At 49.1% G+C, this 17,197-nt stretch overlaps 1 protein-coding gene across 1 annotated transcript in view; it reads right to left on the bottom strand.

Annotated features, from left to right (window-relative positions):
• LOC149352417 (uncharacterized) overlaps nucleotides 1–17,197 on the bottom strand; it is a 47,159-nt gene that overhangs the window by 2,706 nt on the left and 27,256 nt on the right. Inside the window, exons 3-4 of the mRNA XM_089581591.1 lie at nucleotides 4,833–5,076; nucleotides 4,608–4,746 (exon numbers count right to left, since the gene is read on the bottom strand). Of these exons, the coding sequence (XP_089437717.1) occupies nucleotides 4,608–4,746; nucleotides 4,833–5,076 (383 nt within the window). The remainder of the gene's footprint in view (nucleotides 1–4,607; nucleotides 4,747–4,832; nucleotides 5,077–17,197) is intronic.

Genomic DNA, 17,197 nt, shown 5'->3' with positions numbered 1-17,197 from the left:
TTCATCTGCCATGCACCACGGCGCGGTTACTTCGGGCGTCGTGCAAAGCACTCCCATAGTTCACTTTTGGCGTAAAGGCACCAAAATGGGACAGAACACGAAAGAAGACTATTATAGCGGTACATAGAAACGCCATGGACAGAAACCATCGTCATTGCAATCACAAACATTCGATGGTTCAAGCACTAACCTTTTGGAACGCGTTGTGCGCGTCCTGATTTCACTATTTATTATGCCACTGCCATGCAAGGCAGCGAAACATTGGTCGATGTCTTTTTTTTAGAGCTCCTCCCCACTTCTCCTGATGCCCATGGTTTGCCAACAGCGAGAGGTCCGTATCGCTTTTATTATTATTTTTTTTGCAAAAATAAACATTATATTAAACGGGTGCTGTGACACCTACGGGTGACCATTGCGTTCCAAAGGGTTTCTGGCGCACCGCAGACGAACAAAATGCAAGCTGAGTAAAGGGTCGCATTTTACTCGCGCATTTCACTTATTTAGTGGCGATACCGGCCGCTGCCCAATCAGTACGTCGCTTCCAACACACGTGGCGGGAGTTAGAATACTATGAGATATTTACCAGACCGAGCCGCTGCCCATGCCACCGCGTAGCGTTGTGCTGGCGTCTTTTTGTCCCAATGCTTAGGCGTACAGGCACCCCAGGCACGTGAGGTAGGGCTAGCTTGTTTTTTTCCTTTCGTGTTCGCGCTATCAGCAACTCCTGCACCATCGCTCACCCCCACGTTATTTATTACTTTGGATCAAAGTGGCAGACGCCGCCCTTGACGTTATTTCTATCTCATTCATTTCTTTGCAGCAAATCGTCAGACTTAGGTAAAAAAAAAAAGGCTACAAAGCGCACGCCTAACCAATTATCGCGGGAGCAGCCTATGACAGCGACGTCACATCAGCGTCAACAAATAGCCATTACGTGCTGACAAACGCCACTCCAATATGCGCATTCCTGGAGCAGGTTAAATATTTCAGCTATGTGGCTGATGTCGAGGCACGACATGCCCCTCACTGTGTAAAAAAAAAGAAAAAGCTCAGGCTGGATTTGCGTAGTAGTGCCTTTTACTGAAGCGATTTTTGTTGTTTATCACTCACCCCAAGTGAAGATGAAGAGAAATGACATTTTGGACGTGACGCATGCGAGCCTTTTTATGCCCAGAAAAATACTTTAACACAACTTGAGCATCAAACTGATATTGTCATGCGTCTGGGACAATATCATTGTGATGAACTGTCACTTCTTTCAAAAATCCGTCGTGGTTTGTGCCGGGGTGTTTTAGGGAGGCGACAGTCCCCACCCCCCGCCGCAGCCACGGCATGTGTACGCGCCACCAGGGTCACAAACTGCAGAGAAAAATGTTCTTCGCAGCGGCAGCGTCCAAGCGCTGTCCCCGAACGGAGCAGGGGAGAGCGAGCGCTGGTAGCGGGAAGGGGGGGGGGGAGTCGTTTCAGCGACGGTCGCCGCCACGTGCAGCGGGCGCTGGCGGCACGTAGGCCGGACCCCGGCCCCTCGCAGCGGGCGCGGAGACGCGGCGAAACAGGTCCTGGGAACAAAAGGACGCCCCGGGGGCGAGGAGGGCCGGCCGACCCCCTCCTCCTCCCAGCGTAGTGCTGCGGCGTGGCCTCGAGGCAAATTATCGCAGCCAGCCGGGACTTCGGCCGCGGGGGAGCGTGACACTGGCGGCGAGCGCGCACCTTCCGAGAACGCGGGGCCAGCACGAGAAGAATGGGAAGATGGCCACGGGGCTCCGGCGCGCGATGCGTCTTCCGCCCATTACCGCTGCGAACGCGTGTCCCAAACGCGCCGACAAAACTTTCCCGAAGCAGCGGAAGCCACGTAAACAGCGCCTCGCTTGCCGAGTGAATGTGCTGACGTGTTTGTTCTGTTTTTGCGTCGAGTGTGTTCGTACCTGCATCAAAGTGCGAATGCGGAAGGCGGAAAGAAATGGGAAATAGTAAAAGGAAGAAAAAGAAGACGAGACGAGAAATTCTGAGCGTGCTTTGTGCGACATGACGCTTTCGATCTTTAAGTCGGCAATTATTCGCTATCGTGGCTGTGATTCTACCCACGACCCAACTGCCGTGACAGCCCCCATCCATTACTAAGAATGAACTCGGTGTTGCGTTAGCTTCGCTTTGCGAAGCACGTGGTGTAGCTTATGCAAGCAAATGTTCATCAACAAGCCCGTTCATTTTTGGCGAGCTCGGGCGCGCACTTGGAGTGAGCCATGTGAATTTGCAAGGGCTGGGCTGTTGGTGTGCAAGTGCCAGAACTTTTAATATCGTGAGAAAGCTTTTGGACAGAAAGGTCAGCGCATGAGGGCTAGAAATCCAAGGCGAGAATCAGCGGCGGGAAGCGAGAGACACGATTTCACCAAGAGCAGTAATCTCGGAAAAAGGGGAAGGCAATCGCCGCAAGGACGTCGCTTGCTTAGTCGCGGGAGGATGGACGCTTCCCCTCTATCTCTGGCATATCCGGTGCCCTAGCCTCCATCCCCTCGGGTCGACTCAGCCCGTGACGAGGCAGCTGCAGCTGATATTCCAGTGCCGATGGCTTCAGGGTCACGCGTTTCTTGGGGTGGGGAAAAGGGCAAGCTGTTTTTTTTTTTTTTTTTGTGACGGGTCGCGGAAAAAAAAAAACGCATGGCATTCATTTTAGTTGCAGTGGCGCTTGTCAGCGGCAGAAGAAATCTGTACAGCCCACCAAGCTTTTTACTGCTAGACAGCGATGATTTTGCACGGACTCGGCTACGAATTCGTACGAAGTGGTTTTAGTAATTTTTTTTTCACTGAAACTGGTGCTTGCACTTTCCTTCAAAAAGCAACTATCTTGTTTATTCTTTGTAGAAGCCCAGGTCTGGTCCAGGCCCCAGGTCAAGTCGGAGAAATGGTTGAATGGAACGGACCAGGGGCGTAGCCAGGGGGGTGCTTACGGGGCTTCAGCAACCCCCGAAATTTTTTCGAACTGTCACCGACTGCAGCATGGCTCAAGTACATATCGCGACTTCTGCTGTCATAGTTTTGTCCTTGCCCAGATCATCTGTCTTTCCGTGTGTAAAGTTTACTGTCTGTGATTGTACAAGATGCATATTTGCCTTGTTTGACGCATTATATAGAGTGACTTTTGATTACGTAGATTTAAAGGGACATACGAGTGTTTAAATATCTTGTTGCGCGGTTTTTGTGTAAACATACAGTGACTTTGTTTCCAGTGACACTTTTTTGTACTTTATCCAGTTGTATCTTCGCATTCCTAATACTCCATTTTATCTTCTCACTTCTAATGTATATTTTGCAGAACTCCTCGTTTATACATGTGCTCGCTGTTGCGACTAAAATTGCGGTGCAATTACTCGCAATGCATGACCGGTGACAGCTGCTGCTGCGCAGTACACTGGAACGAAGGACAGCGCCATTGAGATTTTTCCCTCGCCGTTGCATATGTACAAAATGTAAAGGTTCTTAAACGACGAAGATTCCTTAAAATATTTGTCCTCTACTTGCTCATTCCATGGCATTTGCGTTTTTCATATCAGCGGCTTGCACTGTCTTGCTGGTTTCGAATTGATACGAGTATAGTTCTAGACTTCATGTGATATTTATTAAATACTCAAAAACATAGAAGCATTGGTATCAGTTATGTCTGCCACGATTTTTAAGGCATACGAATACATTCTTTTATTTAAAAAAAAAAGTACATATTTCACTTCTCTAGACAGTGCGTAGCATTATCTAATACACAATCGCATTGTCAATGTCAATTCAGTTATTATTCTTGCATTTGATTCCTCCACAAATTCTATGAGGAGGCCGCGCTGCAACATGAGCTCCCCCCGAACAAGGCACCCTGCGCATCTAACTCCCGCGCGACGCGCGCGCCACTGCGGCGGCGCGCGCCGTCGCGAAGCAGTTGTGCGCCTCCTTTCCGAGCACAAAATGACTAACAACAACAGCAGGACACATTGCTGTGTAGTAGGATGTAGTAGTAGGATGTAATTAAAATGTAGACGTTCCAATTGTCTGGCTTGAAACAGCAAAAGAAAATTAGAGCTTAGAATTAGAGCCAAAACGATATTTCTGCGCCAAGGGCAAGTTTACTCACATTATCACAATTTTGTTTGCTCACAGCGAACTGCTATTTCCAACCTTTTACTCTGGTATGCGAAAGTTCTTTTATTTGGTAGTGAGTCCTCCGAATCCCCTTTTTTTGGTGTTTTTTTTTTTCCACCATTGGTGGTCGGCGGGTTTTACTTGGAATTTGAGGCCCTCGGCGGAGCTCGTTCGGCTCCGCAGCTGCCATTCCAAGGACTGTGCAACTGCGGGGCCCACCCTTCGCGAGGGCCAACACGCGCGCGCGCGGTTTCTGGTCTAACAATGGTCAAACCCGTGCGGAAGGCGTTTGCTTGACTCTTGCATTACCTCCTAGACAGGTTTTTAACTCATGGCACATTCAACAGACGCCGAGGAATGCTAATGGATCTCTGGGAACCCTTCCCTCTTCTTGCACCTGCGATTTCCGGTCATTGACTTCGCAACTCGTCCGAGCTCACACCTGAGGAAGCCCAAATTTTGCACAGCAAAGAATCACTTACCTTTGTTCCGGTTATGCGCGGAATCCTAGCACGCTTCCACTGCGCCTTGTCGTCCAGCGTCTTTTTGGACAGTGAAGGCACGTTTTCAGGGGCAACAGCAACATGTTCCTCATAAATCTTTGCCTCCACATCTGAAAGACTGGGTGATAATTTAGTACAGTAATCACATATCCTAATGTCGAAGAATCAGGGCACTTGTCCTAACTGTGTAGAAATTAAACAAACCTTGCAGTGAAGTTCCGCTTTTTTAGCACAAGCTTTCCGCAAGAATCCTGCATGAAGTAGCTGGGGTACTCCTTTTCTGAACAATCCCAGTCAAACAGTTTTACGTTGCCGGCAGGAGTTTCAGTGCGCACAGGCGCTTCACCACAGCTTTCATCCTCTTCTGCTTGTAAAAGCTCGTTTATTGGACATTTGATATCCCCAAAATATTGGCGCACGTGTTCCAGCGATAACGACCTAGCAGTTGCTGAAAAAATGAAAAAAATATGAGTGGCAGATTACACAGCGGGTACATCATTTCAAGGGATAGTTTTAACAGGGAATTTCATATCGAAAACCGAAGGTGCTGCAAACGAGAATGTTATCAAGTCAGGTTTGCGCCGTTCGCTCAAAAACTGGAGTTTTCTAGTTACCTTCAATGTTATACCGCTTGGCCGTCTTCGAAAGTTTAGGGTAAACCTTCTTACATGTAGGAACACCCCAGGCTTGCGGTTGGCTCGTTTTAGAGAGCGTTTCACACTGCTCCAAATACACGGCAACGGCAGCAGCGTGTTTGCATTTGCCTGCGACGCCTGCCTTGCAACTGCAGCTCGCGGCAACAAGCTGTCTACTTGAAGATAGCTACATAAAAAAAAAAGTAAGATCGCAGCGCTAACAGACATTAGATAGAAATATTACCGTTAATTTGATGGTTTTCGGTGGCGCAGTGATGCTCGTCTGCGCAATGCACCGGGCTGCAACTTCGCTCCCGTCGCACGATACAACCTCTTTCACGTTGTGTACGTGTCCTGCTTCAAAAAGCTTCGTGCCTTTCTTGATGTTTGCTCCTCTAAAGAATTTTCCCGCATCGTGAATAGCGCGAAATCCCGCCTCTACAATAAGCGGCACGCCGCTGGCAGACGCCATCCCTTCGAAGACGCGAGGCGAGCCTTCCTGACAGGGACGAGGAACTGGCCGCGAGGGGCGCTGAACGCAGCGTCGACGGTGGCGGTGCCTGGCGGGTGCAGGGTGCCTTATACGCCACTGGAACGGACCATTTGCGGAAATCTGTAATTCAGCTTCTCCGCAAGGTTTTCTTTCCAACCAAAAGTTCTTGTCCCCAGACGAAACTCTCGCATCGTTTGTGGAAACGAAAAGAGACAACGTACAATAGGTGGGATCACGGTGAACCTTCTGTAGCACTGCAGTAGAGGCAAGGCAGGAAATGTAAGGAAACGGGCCTTTATTTCCCTGTAGGCAGGAGTGGGCTTACTCATACCATAGTCATCATACTAAACTTTCTGCTGCTCAAATTAGACCCATACCCCACATGTCGTGGGGTATGGGTTGGCTTTGTTGGGGCTACGGGTACGGCAGGATGAAAGGCCCGTTCACACTTGCGAGTCGCAGAGGTCGCGCGACTGTTTTGGTCGAAAAGCGACAGTCGCGGGCCAGTCGCTCGCTGCTCGATTTTTCAGCCTTGCGACTGCGAGTCGCAAACCGCTGAACCAATCAGCGAGCGAGCCAAGTTTCCGGCAACGACACCGCTCGCGGGTGCGCCGGGCGACGACCAGCGCTGCTCCCAGCTGGCTGCCCTAGTCGTCGCTAAGCCTAGCTGGTTTCATATCGATGTCGCAAATGAGGGCGCTTCGGATCCTGGCCAGCGGTAGTAATTAAGATGCTGCTTTCGTCACCGCTTTATTGTAGACCTTGTATCATAATAATATCAAGACATGCTCGACTTCCGCGACGCCTTCAGCAGCGGGGCAAGCAGACAACAGTCGAGCCGCATGGAGCAGCAGCAGCAAAGCGGCTCTGGGAAGAAATTTGCTTTTGTCGCTCTTATCCCTTCTACCAGCAACTCGGTACTGGCCAGCGATCTTCAAAAATGATTCATTTTTTACATTCATGTACCCAAGGGCTTGGTATGAACGCGAACAAGCAATATTGACGCATTTTTTTGACGCCGCGGCGGCCGGCATACTGCAGGCCGGTAGGCCGACCCTGCAGAGAAGCGCGCCTCTGTCATCATGACGCTTGTACGACCGCGGTGCGCATCAAAACCGTCACGACAACCTAATCTTCGTTCGGGTAGTTGCAGTACATTGCGAATAGCAGTTTAGACGACCGAGCGCGAGTACAGGAGGCGCGGCCAAAACAGACGAAACTCTCGAAAGCACGCGAACAACGTCATTCCCGAGAGTACCAGAAACGAGCTGTCCGCCTGGCGGCTGAAGCCGCGAAGAGCCAATGTATCTTCGCCAGTCTTTAGTCGCGGAGGTCCCGTCCCCCGTCCCCTAGGCCTGCGTGCCAGGGACGGGGAGTAGGGGGCCTCCTACATCGGTGGAAATAAAAGTTATCAATCAATCAATTTCGCTTCAAACGAGAATCTAACGAGAAAGCGACCCGCTGGTCGCGCTTGCAAGTGTGAACAACGGTGTTGTCGAGCTGCTGCTTGGTCGCAAGCTACTGCTGGTCGCGTGCCCTTTGCGACTCGCAAGTGTGAATGGGCCTGAAGGGGGAGATGGTGTGGAGTCGCTAGGGTGGAAATAGGCCACTCACCACGACAATGGGAAAAGCCCGGCCGTCTCATTCCCTTTCCTGCCCAGCCATAGTACCATCGCGCAGGCGCAGCTGGGTCTCCGCCGAAGCGGATCACTGGAGCGGCAAATAGTCGGATACAACTCAAGAAAGAAGTGGCAAATGCCACTCAAAAGAGGCCTTCCAGCCAATGGCGTCGACCGATTCTCATGAAGCCGCGCTAGCCTTGTGCTGTGCTGGACTACGCTGCGTGAGGCTGCATTAAAATGTTAAAATTAAAAAGCTCTAAACGCAGGCATCGTTGTGTGCTGTGGGGCGAAAATGTGCACTATATTATGCCGGATACAACTTAACAACGAAGCGGATTTACCCCGTCAAAGATCTCCCTCCCAGCCAATGGCGGGGGCTGATTCTCATGAAACTGCTAGCGTGGCAATGCAGGGAGCGGCGTAACAATTGAGCGGGGAGACCATCCCTGACTATGGAGGGAGCGGATTATGCCCTTTCATCTGCCACTCCTTGCACAGTTACCCTAGCAGGCTCATAACAATCGACCGACGCCATTGGCTGGAAGGGGGTCCCTTGATGGGGAAAAAGCTGCTTCGTTTTTGAGTTGTATCCGGCTAAATTATATAGGGTAGCGCGATCCGCTACCATGACCCGCTTCCATCATGGGGCGCCATTGCGCATGCGCAGATCGCCTTGAGGACGCCACATGACGCCATGGGCCGGGTCAGTGCACGCACGGCTGCCGCGTCAGGACCAGCTATTGAGTGCGCCCACTGGCAGTTCGAGGACTGCGGTATCATATAGCTCTCTACTGTCTGTCGCCGTACAAACCTCTGGGCTCAGGCATCGCAGATGTGGTTGGCCTGGTATGCAAAATATTCGGTCGCTGACGGTGTAGAGCAGCAGATGGGCACACACCAGAACGACTCTAATCGCGGAGAGAAAGAGCAAACACTGATATCAAGAAAATTTGCGGCTCTTATCAGACTCAAGGTTCTCGCAGACGCCCGCATTCATGCACGTAGTACGTATATATGCCAAGTTCGCAATCAGTTTTGCACTTGATTTGAACACATACACCGTCGCATCTGGCTGCCTAGTCATAAATAATACCCGTGCTCATACCTCGGCACCATGAGAGGTGGCTCACTCACACTCACACTCATGATCACTCGCACTCACTACCACTCACACTCATGTCCACTCACACTCACAACCACTCACTCACACTCGCACTCATGTCCACTCACACTCACACTCATCATCACTCACTCTCACAACCACTTACTCACATTCGCACTCACACTCATGACCACTCGCACTCACAACCACTCACTCACACTCATTTCCACTCACACATCATACTCATGTCCGCTCACTCTCATTCCCGTTCACTGTTTCCTTGTTTGCTGACAACGGAGTTGATGAGAGATTTACTGTCGCGGCCGACTGCCCTCGTGGCTCCCCTAGCATTAGCCTGAGTCGCAAAGATGTGGTGGTGAGCCGCCCAGGCTTTGTCGGGCTATTTGGCCAATTTACACAGTTTCGATGCTCGAAGAAAGTGGTCACTCATCACTCATATTCCATGCACCAAATGCTACGCACGTGTGCTCCTGCGCTTGCTGCTGAGACGATGGGTGTCTGTATAGCGTCAGCAGCTAAGACGCTTAGACAAGTTTTTGAACGGTGTCCATAGGCGTGCGCAGGGTTCTCCATGAGAATGAGCCAAGTTTCAGCGCAGTGCCCCCGCCCCCCACCCCAACCACCTCTCACCTCAGCCCCTACCGCCAAAACGGAGCGCAAAGATGAGGAATGATTATAAAACATTTATTTCCATGTGATGGAATTGCAAAGTATACAAGTTATTGTAGAGGTGTAGTTTTTATTATAATCTGTAACATCGGGAGAGGAATATAGGGTATAGAGAGGATAAGCAGCTGGTTTTATGATGCTCAAAATGTGATCAAGTGAGGGGAAAGATTCAGAGTATTGCCAGCGTTTCCACAAGAGGTCTTATCTCCACCCAGACGAAGACAGTCCTCTTGTTGAAACGTTCGCAAGCAACCTGAGGCTTTCCCCTCCCTTGTTCACCACGTGAGTACCGGCAGAGGAAGGCAGTCACTGCGTCGCTGAAGCATTAATGGTTGGTTGGTTGGTTTATAGGGTTTAACGTCCCAAAGCGACTAAGGCTATGAGAGACGCCGTAGTGGAGGGCTCCGGAAATTTCGACCACCTGGGGTTCTTTTACGTGCACTGACATCGCACAGTACACGGGCCTCGAATTTCTCCTCCAAAGAAATTCAGCCGCCACGGCCGGGATCGAACCCGCGTCTTTCGGGCCAGCAGCCGAGCACCATAGCCACTGAGCCACCGCGGCGGCGTCTGAAGCATTAATGTAGCATCGCACTTCCGGAGTCATTTCTATTCTCTCTAGACCACAGAAAATATGACAGATTTGTTTTTTGGTTACTGTCACAGCAAAAAAGAAACGGAAAAGATTGCCTCCAAATGACCCGGCCAGTAAACAGTTCTTAGAACGCAATATCACGGGTCTTTGGCCGTTATGAAACTAGCTTGGCCATAGCACTGCACTGTAAAGAATGACAGAAGAGGTCCGACAGATTAAATGTATGGGGCAGACTTGGCGATTAGGGAGGCGCACCCCCCTCCCTTGTGCGTGTGCCTATGAGGGTGTGCAAGTAATAATAATGAGTTTTCCTGGACAATAGCCTTGGATGGTGTCTAATTACCAAGATTTGGTCTTCCTTGAAAATGACGTGTCCGTGACTGTGCATGAACTCATTGGACTCAAGTGGCGACTATGAGTACTTTTCGCGGCATGGAAAATGGAGCGTGTTTTTCAAACGATCAAGTGATTTCCTTATGCAAAGAAAAATGGCTGGAATGGGTCACAAGTAAAGGATTATCCCGCGTAATAACGATGCAAGGGGAAGTTGCCATTATCAATCCATTTACAAAACCTACTAAGCTTACTATCTGTGACCGATCTGTGGATATGTCTACAGGGCAGTACATTTTCTGCATTGCGCATATTCCTTGCCTGAAGGAAGTTTTACAAACCAACGCAGTGTTTTTGAGGCCAGTGCATGCGGGGACCACGTGCGCATTCGCGTGGTAATAGGGGGTGCTTACATTGCACCAGATTATTCTCCAACGTCGTTCGCGGAAGAATGCGTATGCAGCTAACTTGTGAGCCAATTTGAGCTAATCTGTAACGATATGACTTTACTGGAAAAAAGCACTATCCAGAAGTTCTTGGAGGAAATCGTTATTTCTGGTTCAAAGGATACCTCATGCTGTCCAGATATCAGTGAGGGTAAGATTGCTGAAATCGGTGCTTGCGAACAGAAGTTATTCCCCTTACTGTACTAAAACACGAAAAATAAACAAAATCGCATTTCACAAGCTCATTTCGGTTTGACTCGCCAAATACCAAAGATTAGGCGGCACAAATCAGAACCACGCCTCGCATACATAGAGCGGGAGCTTGTATGCAGTTGCTGACTAGCCAGGGCAGCCTCCAGCCCCTCATATTGCCAACGGTGTAGTTCTGCTTACATGACGCTGACGGGAGCCTTTTCATGATAAAAAAAAAAAAGGTTTTTTTTTTTGGACTCCGGGGAGAGCGTGGGGGAGCTTAATTTTCAGCTCTTTCCTGTTCTACGAGCACAGTCCAGTGTCGAACATGTTGGCACCCTTCGACCTGTTTATGAAAAGCTCCTGGCCCCCCTTCCGCCCGCCGCCCTCAGTTTTCTGTTCTCATCTGGCCACATTTTTGGCTGTGGCGTCGTACGTTTTTTTCTTCAGTGCCTTCTCGGTATTGGCAGTTTGAACAGCAGCACTCACTTGCGCGATAATTTTAAGCGAAACGAAAACTGTCGTCCTAGCTTGATTCTTATTAACTTTCAATCGCATGTACTGCTTTTCTATTGTAGTTTTTTTCCTCGAGTGAAACGGTGACAACACTTAGAAACATTTCATTTTATATCCCCTTTCCCGAGTACATAAAAATTAAGTTCGAACTGTACGTCCAAACAATCAAAAAAGGTCCGGCAATTTAGTTGCCACCTCATATCCACTGCCGAAAATCACCGCAACGTTTCATCACAGTTGAGTTTCCCTCTCAACCTTGTAGAGGGAAATTGCACTGACGGTGATCATTGCAGGATGCTTCAAATCTTGAAGATTCGATATTGCTCGATCACGTTGCTAGAGGACACTTCTGGAGAGGTTAACTTTTTATTAACAATTAATAAAACAAAGAAGGATACAAGCAAAGAGAAAACTTATTTACACATTTGACTGACTAGTAGCTTTACGTGACGAAACCAGCCCTCGGTCCCGCCCAAACAGCTGATTTTAAATCTTATGACACCGCCCTCGGTGGAGACAGTAACCAATCAGGTAACTCCACAAACGTCAACCCAATAAATCATTGGGAAAAGGAAAACGTCACCAATCAACAAGTGGGAAAGTACAACACAGCCAATCAGCGATTTTAGAAAGAAGATAACTCACCTCCACAAACATTGCACAAATATGTATATTTTCCACCGTGAAGATTTCGGAGGATTCTCCCTTCCTCCCGCGAGCTTCGCGAACATTCTCGATTTCCCACAGTGCAGGTTGTTTCAACCTCTGGTAAACCCAGGTTCGGGGAAAGTCACCTCAAGGCCCAACTGTTCAGTACCATCACTTACAAACTGTCTTCATGCCTGCAGCTAGCGTGGCAATGTCCTGTTGACCGCGCCTCAAGCTGTCAACACGTGCTGCCATAGACATGGGACAAAAGCCACACGACGAGGACCTGCCTCTCCGCAAGAACGTGCACAGTGGGATGCGACCTGACGTATATGTTCCCGGAGGGTATTTGACCTTTCCCTTATACTCGGAATCCGCCACCATCCGGCTCCCCTTATACCGCTGGGTAGCCAGTGTGACTCACCCCCTTCTCTGAAGTTATGCGGAGGGCAGAAAAAAAAAACTTTATCGCGAACCCGGACGCGGCAAACAATGCACAGGACCGCGAACTTCACCATCACCATCAGCACGAAACAATAATTTCTGGCGCAAATTAAAACATAAAATATTAAGGCGGAAGCCTTTAATGCTCATCGTTGTAAGCAGCAGTTGTCGACAGAAAATGTCACGCTTTTCAATTGGTGGAAACGGTCGTGACGTCACAGTGCGCGAATTTCAAACGGGGCCAATTGTACTTTGGCTAGTAACCATGCGACCAATTGAAGGGATCGTATAGTGATGCTCCAAGTAAGTGGGACTGAGCTTAGTTAATTGCTTAATTACCCAATTAGCCTAATTAGCTTTACTAGTCAGGTCATATAAATAAATAAAACTGATTAAGAAATTGGTCGAGCTCAGGAATCGAACCCCGGTCTTCGGCGTGAGAGACGAGCATGCTATCCACTCCGCCATGCCAGCTCGATGGTTTGGAATGAACAAAGGCGCGTCTAGTGAATACGGTGTCTTCACTCACTCTCATCCTCCTCCATTCCCTTCCGGCGAGGTTTAGGTGTCCACCGACAAATGAGAGACAGATACATTTCCTTTCCTCAAAAACCAATTTACCGACGAGCGCCGCCGCGGTGGCTCAGCGGTTACGGTGCTCGGCTGCTGACCCGAAAGACGCGGGTTCGATCCCGGCCGCGGCGGCTAGAATTTCTTTGGAGGAGAAATTCTAGAGGCCCGTGTACTGTGCGATGTCAGTGCACGTTAAAGATCCCCAGGTGGTCGAAATTTCCGGAGCCCTCCACTACGGCGTCTCTCATAGCCTTAGTCGCTTTGGGACGTTAAACCCCATAAACCAAACCAAACCAAACCAATTTACCAACGAGCGAGGCGTACAACCGAATGGGCGATGGCGTTCTATGGACTCCTTGGCAGCGTTGCAAGACGCTGTCGCGTTCCACTCTTAGGGGCGAAGCTTAACATCTTAACCACACATCAGTGACCACACTTAAGGTCAAAAAAGTGCCTCCCTGAATTTTGTGAGGCAGTTACTGCGTAATTTCCTTTCTTCAAATACAATTTTCATTTTCTTCATTACGGCTCCTCTTTATCTATCTTCTTTCACTCCCACTTCCTCCCTTCCTCTACGGTGCGGTTCAGGTGTCCACCGAGATGACAGAGAATTACTGCGCCATTTCCTTTCCTCAAAAAGCGTTGCGTTCAAAGGGCAAGGCATCGCGCCGGACGGGTGGTGGCGTTCCGTGGACTCCCTGGCAGCGCTACAACGCGCTGTCGCGTTCCACTCCTAAAGGCGAAGCTTAAGCGTTGTTAATTAGCAGTTAATTAGTATTCAGACATTAATCAGTAATTAACCATTAATTAGTGATTTGTCATCACTTAATAATTAGTACTCAATTATATGTGACGCCACCAGTGCCCCAGAAACAGCGAAGGTGGTGCGGAAAACGCTTCCGCCTCTACCCACTTTAGACAGTCAAAGTGCCCCCTGAATTTTGCCGTTTCGGATATCTCGTTGGGCGTCAAAGGCATTACCTTGCCTGAAGCTATGCATACAAAAAATAAATCATAAAAACCACATGCTTGATTTGCGACGCTGGGCTCTTTCAGGTACATGACAGAAACAAGAATCCTCTGTCGTTACGAAAAGCGCACTTGGTTTACGCGTCATTTCCGGGCTTGAGCTGGGCTTGTGCAGTTCAACAGCTGGGCCAAGCAGGTCGGGTTACCGCGTGGGTCAGGGCCTATGAACAAAGTATGGCCAGAGGAGAGCTCTGCAATTTGCACACCTGGGCAAAGAAAAAAGAAAAGTCCACTGCAGCACTCGAGATCCCAACTTGCGGTAGTTATTGCCGAGAAGCGTACAGGCGTTGTTTCAGCAGTAAGCATTGTAACTCATGTGTATACGAGATAGAGCCATGCGGAGAGCGTGGCAAGACACATATATCTATATTTTCAAGACTGGCAATGCGAAATTCGCTAAAGTGTCGCACAAAACTCGTAGCGGCTCATTGCATCCGCGAAGGGCCTGCGCCCGTGCCAACGGTGAACTAAAAAAGCAACGAAAGATTGTCGTTCCCTTGCCAGCGGAATCCTTTCCTTCGGTTGTCCAAAGACACCGGCATGATGCCTTATGCTGCCTCGGGCGCCCTCAGTTGTGAAAGTTTGCTTCCCTCAGCTGTCAACATAAAAACAGCTAAGCGAGTATCGGCATCGCGAAACATAGGCGACCGACTTCGCTCTCGCGTCTACCCACCACTCACATCCACTCATTGCCACTCACAACCACTCATTGCCACTCATATCCACTCATATCCACTCACAACCACTCACTGCCACTCACGCCCACTCATATCCACTCATCAATCATGTCCCCTCAACTCTACTCACGCTCACATCCACTCAATCGCACTCGCACTCATGTCCACTCACACTCACAACCAGTCACTCACACTCATGACCACCCACACTCACATCCACTCACTCGCACTCACACTCACGTCCACTCGCACTCACAACCATTCACTCACACTCATACTCATGACAACCCACACTCATATCCACTCACCAGCACTCACACTCACGACCACTCACTCGCACTCACACTCATGACCACCCACACTCACATCCACTCACTCGCACTCACACTCACGTCCACTCGCACTCACGACCACTCACGCATACTCACACTCACAGACGTGAGTGTGAGTGAGGCGATATGAGTGCACTCATGAGTGAGTGTGCCGACCTATGCTGACTTGAATGGCATTCGGAATCGACGGGCTCCCGCGGTGCTTCACGGCACTTTCCAAACGAATTCGAATGCTTCAGCTCGTTTTCAGTGTACAACGACGTCGGCGGTCACCGCGGTTACACTAGTCCGAAAACTCCACTATCACGGTCAACAGCAGCATGCCTCTGTATTGTGACATATTTTTCGGGCCAACGACACTGACATATCCGATCGACGGACGCTCATCCTTCACGTCCTCGGCAGGTCGGAGGCTAAGTGAAAACTTCACGCTGACGCGGTGACATTGTGTAAATATATCCGCGCTTGTCTGTACTTTAGTCGTATTGAAAATAAGCTATACGGGCGGCTAAATTTCGCATGTGCACACTTCAACACTCATCGGTGAATGTCAGTGAGAGATGATTTCCAAATTTTTAAATTTTAATGGACGACGACCGCCCCAAGACGACTAGTCCTAGCGAGTTCGCAGGGTTCGGTGTGTCATTTCGGTGGCTGTGTAGAGCGAATTCACAAGCTTTAGTAAATGCAAATAGCCATCGAGTGTAGCCTTGACAACAGTGACCTGAAATCGACTATTGCTTACATCGCAAGACCCCCATACAATGAACGGGATGCGCCGGTGTGATCCAGACTGCCGTGAATGCTTTAGGTGGCCAGCTGTAGTCATCGGTTGTGGCTAACAACTTAGGCCGTTTCACTTAATGCGAATGGTCACCGAACATTCTTCTGGATAAATGGATTTAACATCTACTATTGGACACGTCGGAGAAAGCAGAAACAATTATCGAGAAGCGTCGGCCGTATACGCGATGTTAACAACCTGGCTATCAAATGTTTCCCATACAGGCGATCGCAATGGCGCTTCCCGCAAATTGTCGTACTGCGTAAACAAGCACGGGTGAAACCGGTACAAAAGAGAAAAGATTTTTTAATACAATTGAAGCGCAGATTGCGTTTTATGTCACGCAGACGTGCACTAGCTGTTCGTACGCAGCGATGTAAACAAGAGAATGAGTTCAGTGGCCCTCATCGGCGCTCTCCTGGGGAAATTTGCTTACGCGGGAAGTGTTCAGTGCTGTACTATTATCTTCAAGCACTTACTTAGCGAGCACACGATCTATTTTATTTTCTAACCAAACAGCACAATAAAGGGAACTGCGGATATCAGGATGAACAGTCACAGAACAGAAGCAGTCGCGCGGAGCGGCTGTGGGCGGTGCTATTGGTCGGTGCGGGCTGTGTTCGCATTTCGAAGGCATTCCAAAATCTCAAGTTCTGTTGACTCGCTTGCTATCTGGACCGAATGCTGCTGCAAAACTTCGTGTAGTCGCGTCAGTTCGGCAGTCGAGTGGAATAACATTCGGTTGGAAGGCATTCGAAATGCCCGTGTAGCGGGGATGCTGGTGTGGGCAGTTAAAAAAAAAAATTAACCAAGACACAAAGATTTGTGGTTCTGGGCGCAACAACAAAGGGAGCATACAAAGTGGCAAGGACGGTCTGTAGCGCGCATTTCAGCCCCCTGATTTATTCTGGCGCACCGCAGGTAGGCAACGAGCCTGACATAAATCATGAACAAGCTTCGATAAAAATGTAGATCACTGTTCACCAGTAGTGCTTTGAAAAAATCATTGGGGTAGAAAAGTTCACTGAAAATTATCACTCTCTTGGTCAAAAGTCTTCCAATGCAAACGTAGACTATTGCTTTAATTTTTCGTGAGTAACCAACATGCCTACACTAACATTTCAATTAATTTAAAACTTTTAATTATCCACTCCTTCCTGAGCTGAGAATCTAGAAAAAACGTATGCAGGTTTATTTCGCCTTTGACCCCACAGACAGAAAACACGATTGCTTTTATGTTTTCTGTCTATGTTGTGTGCTTTACACGCGCACTTGGATGTTTAATTAGCCTGTTGCCATGGTATTGCGTAAAGAGCAATTCGAAGTACAATGACTCGCTAAGAGCGTTGAGCGACAAAACAAATACAGAAGTTTGCGGAGCGACACTGGAATATATCCGGAAAAATGGCACCAGGGAAAACAGTGCGTGAATTAAAGCGACATGTAAAGGTAAAATTA

The sequence above is a fragment of the Amblyomma mixtum genome, chromosome 3 (genome assembly GCF_055824585.1).
Source record: "Amblyomma mixtum isolate Tamu chromosome 3, ASM5582458v1, whole genome shotgun sequence".
Taxonomy (NCBI): domain Eukaryota; kingdom Metazoa; phylum Arthropoda; class Arachnida; order Ixodida; family Ixodidae; genus Amblyomma; species Amblyomma mixtum.
Note: the sequence above shows the minus strand (reverse complement) of the source record. Positions and strands in the feature narration are given on the sequence as shown.